Genomic DNA, 12,241 nt, shown 5'->3' on the forward strand with positions numbered 1-12,241 from the left:
ATGCATGCTCAGATTCAGTAGGTTTGGAATAAGATGAAGGACTCTGCATTTCCAGCAAGCTCCCAGATGATGTCAATGCTATTCCTAGACCACACTTTGAGTGGCTAGGTTCTGGACCTTCAGCCCTCAAACCCCTGTACTCCCTACCTCCATTCTCTGATTCGCTCGCTCCTGAATTTGCTTCCCTTCCTACCTAGTGTGAACTCCAAGGGCAGTAATCTCAACTACACCTCACCCCTTTGTTTATCTGGCATAAGAACCCTGGCAATCTCCAACCCAGTACTGACCAAGCCACCATCTTCTCCAGTCTCCAGCCACAGCACCACAGAAGGAAATCATATAACTGCCACTTGCATCGATAACAACTATATGATTTCTAAAGTGGAAGAAATCCTTCACTTTGTTTGTTGACAGTTCCCTTTCCCATTCCTTATAGCAACTTTGCCTAAATTTAATTTCCTCAATCCTATTCCACCTGCTTTCAGGCCTCTAGTCAAAAAAATGACAACAAAAGAACTTCTTCAAGCCATCTATTAGAAATCACAGCACAGTAATTGCTGCACACTTTTTCTTTTAATCCACTCAACAACCCAACAACATCATATTAAGATTTTCCTACTCATAGAAATTCTGCCTAAAGATTTATGAATTAACCTAGGTTATTTATTTAATAGATATCTCCCAGAGTTCTCACAAAATGCCTGCCAACCTTATTTAGGTAAGTACAATTATCATTTCCATCTTACAGGCTAGGAAACTAAGGCACAGTGAGTTGACACAACCAGTGAGTGTCAGAGCAAGGACAGGGACCCAAACCATGTGATTCTATAATCATAGCTCTTAAACTTCTCTACTCTGCTACCCAGGAATCAGAGAGGGCCTCAGGGTCCTAACCGCTCAATTCTACAATAGTATCCATATCACAAAGAAGAGTCAGGCGGTCACCAGCGGTTCTCAGTTCTTGAAGGCACGTTCCATTCACATCCCTGGACCTCGGAAATTTTGTTCAACCCCTCTGGGGTGGGCCCTGGCACTAGTGTTTTTAATCTGTTAAAGGGTAATGTTATCCCAAATCAGTGTTTCTCAAACTTTTTACATCCACTGGCCCCTTGGCACACGTCTCCCCGTTACTCTGGTAGGTAATGTGTGACGGGTGTGTGAGGCCTTTGCCCGCCCCACACACCCTCTCAGGTTTCGGTGAAGTCCTTGCTATCCCTCGTGCAAACACTGATCGCCCCATCCTTCCAGAAAGAAGCATTTTAGGCGGAGATAACTGAGTGGAGGGAGGGTTGACTGGACAGTGATGACTCTGCGGCCTTCTTGCATGTAACTTCCAGATTGCCAGTGTTCAGTTTAACTCTGGTTTAGTCAAATCTCATACACTCTAAATATTTGTCGGAAATTGTCCTGGACTCCACACGATGGCATTTAAAGCTACACACGCCTTCTGAAATGCCACGCGACTGCGGAGCAGGGCTGGCGCGCGGGGAGCGCGGCCCAGGCGACTCGGGTCTGCGCCGAAGAGCAGAGCCCGCGCGGGGCTGCGGCCGCCCCGTGACCCGCGGCGCCTCGTGGGCTCCAGGTGAGCCCGGGTCGCGCCGGCCCGCCCTGCCCGACGCGAGAAGCCGTCCGACCCTTGAAAGCCTCCAAACTCGCTGCAGCTGGAGACACCTCGCGCCCCCCTTGGCGGAGCGCCCCGGACCCCTTCAGCGGACGAAGCCGTGGCCGAGGTGAGGACACTTCCAACCCGGGGCGCGGCAAAAACCGAGGCCGCGCAAGGTAACTGGATGTCGGGGGCCTAGCAGCCGCGGCCCCGCACTGGCGCCCCGCCCTGGGAGCTCGGGCGCCGGCCGGCCCAGGTGCTGCGGGGGCGGAGCAGGCCCGGCCACCCGGCGCGGCCCCGCCCCCGAGTGCCCGGCGCGGCGTCCGAGTGGGCCGGACGGCCGTCAGGCAGACGTCGGGGGCGGGGCCCGGGCGCGCCCGCCCCCTGGCCGCGCCCGCCCCCTGGCCGCGCTATAATGTCGGGTCCCGCCGGGCTGCCGCCGCCGGGCGGCGGTGCGCGCCTGGGCAGGGGTGAGGCTGGGGGCGCACGGGGGGCGCGTGCAGCTGCTGCAGCTGTCGGGCGACGGAGGGCGATGGAGACGTGCAGGGGAGGAGAGGAGGGGGAGGGTGGGTGGGCGGCAGGATGGAGGACACGCGGGACTGCCCGTGCTCCGGGTGCGCTGACTCCCGAAGGTGTGGCTTCCAACTTTTACCTCCTTCGGAAGCAGGGAGCGTTAGCGTCGGGCGATCTTAGCCTAGAGAGCCGAGCCGGAGCTAGTAACGTGCACACCCCCCCCCCCTTCCTTATCTGCTCAGCTTATTATTGTTTTTATTCATCTCTAGAACATGGACTGCGCGCGCCTCTGGCTGGGGCTGCTCCTGCCTGTGGTCGCTGCGCTGGACTTCAGCTATCACCACCAGCCAGAGATGGAAGCCTTTCTGAAGGATGTTGCCCATAACTACAGTTCTATCAGTCACTTACACAGTATCGGGAAATCTGTGGAAGGTAGGATCCGTCTCGTGTACTTTCACAAACCCCTAGTCCTCACTTTCATTCATTAAATACGCCTTAGCTTCCTGTCCCCACCCCGTGAAGCTGCGCAGAGGGCGGATGCATCGTTGCCTCGCGCGTTGGTTGTTTCTGCTTATATGTGCTGTGCTGCTTCCTGTCAGGGGAGTAGTAAGACCTGAATTTTACTAGACGTCTCTGCTGTCATTCGGTGTCATTGAGTGCTTTGCGTTAACGGCATTCCGTTTTGGGATCTTGCAGGCATTGATGTCCTGGGGTGAGTATTTTCGCTTTTGGTTTTCTAGGTAAACTTCTGCCCAGGAAGTCTGTTAACCCATCTCAGGTTTCCCTTTTTGATGGCTTCTTTAAATATGAATGGGATCTGTTAGGATAGTATCTTCAAGTCTCTTTTAAACTAACGAGTGCAGTTCTGTTGGTGGGATTTCTATGTCTTGTAGAAATAGCCCTGTGGCTTAAAATTGTGCAAAGAAGCGACTCTGGTACTGATTAAAATGCTGTTTTAGAAGTTATCCATTTGAATAAGGCAATTGCTAGATAATAAGTGTACCATAGCAGTGATTGGTACTGGTCCTAGTATTTTCACTTTCATCGTTTTGCTTTGTTTTCATTTAGAAACCATATATTAAATATAAATATACAATTATATATTAAGTAATTCTCATTTTGGTAGATAGGAAAATTGAATCGTAGTGAAATTAAGTATTTTGCCCAGGAACACCCAGATCTTGAGTGAGTTTTATAACCAGAATTGGCACTCGGATCATTCTACTTCGAGGCTTAGACATTTGGGGGATAAGGCAAATAATTTTATGGGTTATTATTATTGCTTTTATTATATTGGTACCTCCCCAAATAACTTAATGCTGCAATGATAAGTTTTGTCAGGTGTATGTAATTTGGATCTCAACTCTTCATAAGGTGTATTTCAGCCCCACCTGAATTTCAGCTCTGAGTTTTTCAACCAATTTGAGTCTCTTAATTACCGTTTTCTTAATCACTAAAAATTAAGGCCATGGTTTTTATATTTGAAAAGCATTACATAAATTTGCTTATGTGCAATGCAACATAGAAATCCTGGGCTTATGTGTTAATGGCATTTTTGTTTTAAAACAACATTGCTAAAGAGTTGGTGCCGGATTACTCGATATTGCTCTATAATCCAAAGTTGTAGAGATTGGATGTATGAGAAAGCATATCTTGAATCAGCATATGTATTCGCCTTTTGAAATCATTTTCCCCTAGGGCTAGAGAAGAGCAATTTTAAAAGATCTAAGAATACTAATTATATTAATAAAGGAAACAGAACTAACTTGAGTTATTGTTCAGTCATCATTTATCCCACAAGATGATGCCAGTGCTGTTAATTTTAAGCACTGAATGTTTTAGTTTTTATCTTTTCAAGCACAAAGTGCTTGTGAAAGAAAGTTGGGGACTCTCTTAATGTCAACCAGCTATTTCGATCCACGCTGCATGCTATCAGACCACGGTAATAATGAAAGGCAGCAGGCTTAATTGTTTTTACCTTGTGTGCACTCTTGTGTTAAAGGACTGAGGAGTTATCATGTAAAAAATAAAATCTGACATTAGTTTAGTTCAAATATTTGTATTGAGTATGTTCTGAATAATTACTCTGATTAAGAAAAATCCTAAATCTGCTGTTAGGTTCTGAGTAGGAGGTTAAACTGCACACTAGTAACTGGGAATCAGTTGCCAAAGTATCCCTGCGTGTTTGTTGGTACTCTTTTCACTAGTTGGACAGTTTTCCCTGGTCATCCTGCCCTCTGATGTAAGATGTTTGCTTAGCAAACAAGAATTACCATATTTGTTATTTTTTTTTATTATGAATGTGGGCAACCTACCTAGAAGGGAAAGTAATATTCCTACCTTGCCAAATACATTTTTAGTATTTGTAAATACACATCACATGTATTTCCATTGCTGTAATCATGGATTCTGTTCTGCGTTTTTCACCCAGTTCACATTCCTTCATTACGTAGTTCCATGAATTGAAAGGGGTACAAGTGTGAACTGATTGCTAGATAGTATTTTATCCTCAATTATGTGAATGTTTAGTCATTAACCTCTTTGAGGCATCTATATAGTTTCTGGTGGCCTCTGTTATAAACAGTGATGCTTAAAAAAAATCGATACGTGTCATGCCTTCTATTATAATATTTTCCTACTTTTTAATTTTGAAATGTTTGAAACCTACACAAAAGCTGAGCACATATCTACCCTTCATCTAGATTCAGCCATAGTAGACAGACCATGTTGCAGTTGAGCCTTCTGGAGGAAATCCCACTACCTAATATCAGAGTAAAGAAAATCTTAGGTAAAACAACAGAAGCAACTCAAAAAAAGAATTGTCAGCTGAGTTGAGAAAAATAAAAAAATGTACAATGTTCATTGATTCATTCCTCCATTTAGCTAAGGGAGCAGCTCTCCTGTCCTTTTTTTTTTTTTTGTAATTACTCCTAAGCCCCTTTGTCTAGCATGTTCCTGGAACATAGTGATTTTTATCAGTTTGTTTAATGGCTTGAATATTTGCTGAGGGAAAGCCATGTGAAGCAAACAAAAAAGGTGTGCCATTTGTGCCCTGCCATCAGGTAGCCCCCTTTAAAATACACATGTATTTATTGTCGATTCCCCGGCTGTTCTCTCCACATCCCCCCAAATTAGTTCTAGGACCATTTTAAATGAGATTTCCTACACCTCTGTTCTAAGAATCTTGCCTTTCCTCCTGCTAAGTCTAAGGTTTATCTGAATAAGGCAGATTACAAAGGGCTTGGGTTAGATAATAAAATCTGCTATAAAGTGCTTTCCATGTATTATGTGTTTTAATACCTTGTTTCAATCTTAACAACTCAAAGTAAGCATTATCCTCATTTACAGTATGGATCCAATGAGGCACAGAGAAGTTAATTAACTTGCTGAAGACCACACAGCTGATAAGTGTTAGAGCAAGGCTTTAAACTCAGATCCACCTTCTCTCAAGCACATCTTTCTCATTAAGGAAGCAGTTTGACACAGATGTGGATGGTCACATGGAAATTGAGGTAGTTAGTGGAGGGCTTCAGAGTCATAATTTGGCCACGTTTGATCTGAAAGTAAAGCTTCTGCCAATGATCCAACACAGAAGCCAGTAGCCACTTGTCTACTGAGCAGTTGAAATGTGACTAGACCAAATTAAGATGTGCTAAAAGTGACTTTGAAGATTTAATACACAAAAGTAAAATAGTCCATTAATATTTTTATATTGATTCCATGATGAAATGGTAATATTTTAGATATACAGGCTAAATAAGAAATGTCTGAAATTAACCTCACCTGTTTTTACTTTTGTTAATGTGGTTGTGGTTTCTAAAACATTTTAAATTACCTGTATGACTTACATTGTATTTTGATTGGGCTGTGCTGATCTAAACAGAAATTTGTTATTAGCAGTTTTTTTTTCTGAGTACAAAAGGAACTCAAGTTCATTTAGAAAATTGGGAAGATGCAACAAAGCACCAAGGAGAAAATTAAAATCTCACCATCCAAAGGAAACAGTAACTTGAAAGAGTATATGTCCTCTCTTATGCCTTTCTCCCCTCCCAGGGAGCCAAATTATCTTTGCTTGCCTGTGCAAACATATTATTTCTAAAACCTGAGTTTTAATAACTGCTTCATGTCCTATCAATGGATATACTGTTGTTTATTTAACTTACACATCACTGACAAACAGTTTGTTTCTAAACTTTTCCCATTATAAAAAAGAAATGCCAAAGTGAACATCTTTGTAGCTGAGATAGTAAAACTTGTCAGAGCACACACAGGCTCTGGAACCACAAGGCCCAAGTTCAAATTCTAGATCCTCTGCTTTGTAGCAGTGTGATCCTGGGTGGTTAAAATAATTCCTGGTACATAGTAGGTACTACATAAGAGTTGCTGTTAGGGATACATTACTTGCTACTGGGGATACATTTCCAAAAAGGAAATTAACGGGTCTGCAAGCAGTTTAAGTACTTGATACATGTAACCAAATTGATTTCCAAAACGAGTGCCTTGATTGATAACCGCACCAGAAATGTATGCTCAACTCTTCTAAAGCTTATACCAGTCATAAATCGGGCATTAGTGGTTTGAAAGATTACTGTAGTATTTGTTGAAGGGTACAAAGTTGTGGTCATCAGGATGACTATGTCCTAGAGATATACTGTACAGCAGAGTGACTATAGTTAACAATATTGTTTACGTTAAAATTTGCTGAGGGTGGATATTATGCTAAGTGTTATAATGATGATGATGAAAGATTACTGTGTAGCATCAAATTTTCATTGTTGTGTATAAGGGAGAATTTATTTCTCATGCATTTCCCCCCCAAGAATTCTCACCTTCACATACTCATTCAACAGATATTTATTGAATTCCTCTGCCAGGAATCTTCATAACATTGCAGATGCTCAAAAATCTCCCGAAAATTGGCTTAGATTCCTGCCTCCAAGAGGCATGTGTTGTGTCCACGTACACAGATCTCTCGCTGTCTACTACCCTTGACTGGGTAGATTTTGGCTGGTGATTTATCCTCAGAAAAGAACATTGTATATAAGATTTTGCCCAGCATTCGGTTTTTCTGTCACCCTGTTCATAAGTGTGATCGGACAGTGACTTTGCTTGACATCCTGTATAAAATGCTTTTTGTGATGTAAATATTGACCTATGGAGGACTAAATATCAAGAAAACCACTAAAATCTAGGAATTTCAGCTGTAATATACGTTTGTGATTTAAAGTTACATTGAGTTAGCAATCCTTTCCCCTTCTTTACCTTGAAATGTAAAGTCCTTTTCTGAAACATCTTAGGAATATCAGCCTTGGTTTATAACCATTCAGTTTCTTAAAGGCACTGCCTTTTTTTCTTACAAGGAAATTATGTAGATTTCCACTATATTCGTAGTATGATATTTTAAGAGGACGAGACAGGATATCCAAAAAGTAACACAGAATTTTACTCTGCTTCTTATATCTAGGAACCATTTTTGTTCCAAATCTCGAATATATCCAACCACCAACACTGTAGGGGTATTTGAAACTTAAAAGATAATGACAGCCAACATTAAGTGAATTGTACTCTTTGCCTGGCACTTTACATATACACCTCGCTTTATCGCTCTAACAATGGTATGAAATACCATTATTATCGCCAATTTACATGTGAAGAATTGAGATTGGATGAATCAGCCATAGTTAGTAAATGACAGAGGGGTGCTTGGAACCAAAGTCTGTCTGGTGCCGAATAGTGAACCCTTAAAGCTCTTTGCTGTAGAGAAAAGTTTCTCCAGTTACTTTTTTCTCTGTTCTAGTCCCTTTTCCCCTTCCCCACACATCCTGCCCCTCCCTCGCCCCACCCCTGTCATTCTGAAAAAGTTGATGAGCATCCTCCATCATCCCAGAAAAGGCCTGTATTAAATGTTTTTTATGTGGTGAGTGATATTCTATGGAATTCCTTGACCCTTTTTTGGTATTTGCCTTTTCATCCAAAGCAGTGTGAATTCCATATTTTGGTGTAGACTTCATTTTTTTTTTTTCTATATACCAAAACTGTTTATGAGGCAAAGGGAGAAGGCTGAGATTCTGGTTTGCACACTTTCAGGACATCCACTCACCAAAATGCCATCTCCTGAGTTGAGAACAGTGGTTCTCATTGAGCAGTACCGCCCCCTGGGGGCAATTTTAGAAATTGAAGAGGAGGTTTAGGCTGTAACTTTTAAGTCTTTGGAGGAGGGACCTTGCTGATGCATCCTCCTGAGCTTGTTGGCAATACAGAATAGTTGTGCACAGTGAAAAATCATCCTCCATATTTTCTAATGTCTTGCATAGGTGAAAGACCAGCTCACAATTATCTGAGCCTAAAACCAATTCTATTTTAGGTACAAACACAAAATACTTTCCCCTGCAATTTTAATATGGATCAAACTTTCCAAGAATGCAACTGTAGGTAAATTGAGGAGAAATTCGATTGGTTTCTCTGAACTTGATTCTGAGATATTTCACATTCGTAAAATCCTGACACCAGTGACCACACAGCTAAATCAGTCTGCATTTGCAATAAATGCCTTCACCCTGAATCTCAAGAATTGATAACAAGCATCTTTTTCGTTGTGTCTTTTAGTGGATGGTACCCAAGTTTTTATATACTGATACCATATCTTATAAATTGCTTTCTTTTTACTTCTCCTTTATATAAAATTTGAACATTATATCAATCTTTTTGAAATTATGTATGTAAATATTTTCTGTGATTTTTATGCCAGCATGGTAAAGGAGTTGCAAAATATTGGACATGAAAAAAGAGGCATCAACTGATAGGGTTAGGAATTGTTGATGTAAAATCACAGATGCAGAGAGCTGATAAGGACCCACTTCAAATTTAGGTAGCCAGCATCCAAAAGGTGTTTGGTTTCTGTTCTTAATCAAAATACACGTGTGTCTGGAGGTAACACCGTGGTGAAAAATATTATCTAGAGTTGAAAGCAAACTGCCATTCACCCTGTTTCCTTCCTTTAGTTTGTGAATTTAGAATGTCCCTTTCTCAAAGAATTAAAAAGTCAAAGTAACATAAGAAAAATCTTAAAGTAAAAAAAAAAAAATTTTATTGAAGTGTAACTGATTTACAGTGTTAGTTTCAGGTGTACAGCAAAGTGATTCAGTTATATATAATATATATATACTAATATATTTTATATATATGTGTTTCTTTGTCAGATTCTTTTCCCTTATAGGTTATTAAAAAGTTAAATTTTTAAAGATTATATCAAATACCAACATGCATTTGGGTTAGGAAGTTTCGATTTGATCTCCTTCCCCTATCTAGTGATCTAAAACAACTGGTATTCTTCCCAGCTCCGTGACCATCCAATGTAATAATGGATAGTAGTTTGCTGAGAGGTTAGGAAATCCTAATTTGAATTTGTGTGCAAAGAAACAGACATAAAATAAATAAAACAGACATAAGTTGCACATTAGAAATGTTTTCTCATCCCTGTTTTGCAAGGACTGCTGCATGTCAGATGTTTAAAAAGTGTACATTTTCTGGTCTGTGACCCTTCACATACGTAGCTTCATCAAAAGCTCAACTGGAGGTTTAGTCTCCATGGCAGTACAAAAATGCCGCCAACTTCAAACAAGTTGCCTTCAAACTGGCTCCACACACTTATCCGGAACTTCCTCAGAGCTGAAGATAACAGCCTTCATGGTGGGGTATAAAGGCATTAAGGACAGGGTAAACCCTTCAAATATGCAAGCACTGTCACAGAGTGGAGGAGAAGAAAGCAGACCGATCTGTATAAACAAAGAGCTTTCAGTTAGTTGTTTACTCAGTTTTTAAAATTTCTCTGATAAGAATCTCTCTGAGGAAACTAGAACCACACTTAAGGAGCACAGCCGAAGTCACCTGAACTGACAGTTATCCAAATACATAACTCAGCCTCCTTTTCGACAGACTGCACGGGTGTCCGGTGAACACAGTCAGGTGAAATTGAGCACGACATCACATTTTTAGAGCAGGAATGGATGTTAGAGCCCACTTGATTATTTATTCAGTTGATTGAGGCTTAGTTCAAAGTGTTACCTCCTCTTGGAAGCCTTTTTCTAGCCGCCTGGGCAGAGTTAGAATCTCCTTGCGCCCCTCTTCCTGAGTATCTTCCAGGAGCTCTGTCCATGTGGCACCTAGAGGGCAGGGACCAGCCTTTGTTCATCTTTGTGTTTTAGGCCCTAATATGTGCTGATTGTATGTGACAGGCACTCCGAGGGTCACAGCTGAAGAGTTTTTCCATTCATAGTAAAGAAAACTAGTGTAAATACACTTTTATACAGTATAGTATACAGTATGTTATTATTGTGTAAGTTATAGGATGTGTATTTTTATATGTACTTTTATATAGTTACAATACTGTGTGTAACTTTGTATATGCAACTTTATGTAGTTACATACACTATATGTAGTAAGTACTTCAGTCTCAAGAAAGTGAAATTGTTTTGCATTATAACCTTTTTTTTTTTGTTAAAACTGTTTTATGGTAGGTAGTATGATCACTTGGAGAGGTAGTATTGGAGGACTTCACTGTGACACAGCTCATGGTAAGTCACTGGTGTGTAGGAGGAGGCAACAGGGAAGGTCGTGTCCTTCAGGCAGTGAAGTGCATAACTGAATCATTCACTGACACACCTAAAGGGGTTCTGTCTCCCTCAGCCCCCCAAACACTAACCAAACATGTATTAAGAGAGAGTAAATATAGGAGATGCGTGCGCGCACACACACACAGACCCCCTCCATTAAGAAGAGTGTAAGTAAATATCTCTGGTTTTATTTGAACAGTGCAAAAATAATTCAGGTGTCTATTTAGAGAATGTGAAAAAGAAAAAAGGACCATGTAATGAAGCCTCCCCCCTCCCCCCCCACAAAAAAGTTGAGCAGATACTTGGAATCCCTCAATTTTAAGGATCGTTTTCCCCCTCCATACTCAGGAATGCTTTACAGGTTTACAATGTACAGCGTTTGGAAATACCCAGGTAGACACACTGAAGGTTGAAAGTATCTTAACTTTAATTTTTAGCCCCTGTTAAGTATTCATTCTCAGTCAAGCCCATCCATTAAAATTCTTTTAAAGGGGGCTGGCTGTTCACCCTTGTGAAAGTGTAGTTACCTGGGGACATGTGGGGAGCACAGATCATTTTAACATGGGACAATTCCACAAGAGTTTTCCCGTTATTTTAAAATTAGATTTATCTTGGGCTTCCTAAATGGTGCAGTATTTAAGAATCCACACAGGTTTGATCCCTGCTCCAGGAAGATCCCACATGCCGCAGAGCAACTAAGCCCGTGCACCACAACTACTGAGCCTGCATTTTAGAGTCCATGAGCCACAACTATTGAGCCTGTGTGCCGCAGCTACTGAAGCCCACGTGCCTAGAGTTCATGCTCCGCAACAAGAGAAGCCACAGGAATGAGGAGCCCCCACTCTCCACGACTAGAGAAAGCCCATGTGCAGCAACGAAGACCCAACACAGCCAATAAAACAAATAAATTAATTTTTTAAAAATTAGATTTCTCTATAGCTTAGTAATACCAAATGTGTGCGGAGTTAAATTTGAGATGCAGGTTGCTCGATTGAGGAACACGTTTTTTTGTTGTTTTTTTTTTCTGTTACTCTTAAAGACTGAGATGAGTAATCTTACTGTACTAGAGGTAACCTAGAGATAAGCCTAGTGGGGTTATCATTTGTTACTGGTAAGTTCCTTCCTATGTATGAAAAAGCAAAGACAAATTGGGAAATACCACATTCTAGCCTTAAACATTCAGTTGGGCCTGGTCCTCTTCTGAGTTTTAAGAACATATACTTGTAAATGTACAAAATGTGTCCTCAGACTCAGCGGCACACACCAGCTCGCAGTGTAGAAGTGGGCAGAGTGCAGAGGCTGTGCGGTGGAGAGGGTTCTGCTGTATTCCAAGAGCAGAGACGAGGCCAGTGGTGCTGCAGCCTAGTCGAGGACTATGCAGAGAGTGGTACTGGGTTAAGCTGAAGAGGTGTGCAGGAGACAGTTCACAGAGTGCCTGTTTCGCCAATTCAAACAGGGAGAGTTTGAATTCTGTTCTAAAAATAATGGGAAACTGTTGAAGGATTTTAATCAG

The 12,241-nt window shown here is 41.5% G+C and overlaps 1 protein-coding gene across 3 annotated transcripts in view; it reads left to right on the forward strand.

Annotated features, from left to right (window-relative positions):
- Positions 1–1,986: 1,986 nt before the first annotated feature.
- The window catches only part of CPM (carboxypeptidase M), a 96,402-nt gene continuing 86,147 nt past the window's right edge, over positions 1,987–12,241 (forward strand). For 2 of the 3 annotated variants that reach the window (XM_057741074.1, XM_057741070.1), the window contains exons 1-2: positions 1,987–2,073; positions 2,386–2,548. In XM_057741074.1, the coding sequence (XP_057597057.1) occupies positions 2,389–2,548 (160 nt within the window). In that variant the 5' untranslated portion in view covers positions 1,987–2,073; positions 2,386–2,388. Of the gene's footprint in view, positions 2,074–2,385; positions 2,549–2,723; positions 2,829–12,241 lie in introns of those variants that run through there. The other variant, XM_057741073.1, reaches the window with a different exon arrangement.

The sequence above is a fragment of the Hippopotamus amphibius genome, chromosome 7 (genome assembly GCF_030028045.1).
Source record: "Hippopotamus amphibius kiboko isolate mHipAmp2 chromosome 7, mHipAmp2.hap2, whole genome shotgun sequence".
Taxonomy (NCBI): domain Eukaryota; kingdom Metazoa; phylum Chordata; class Mammalia; order Artiodactyla; family Hippopotamidae; genus Hippopotamus; species Hippopotamus amphibius.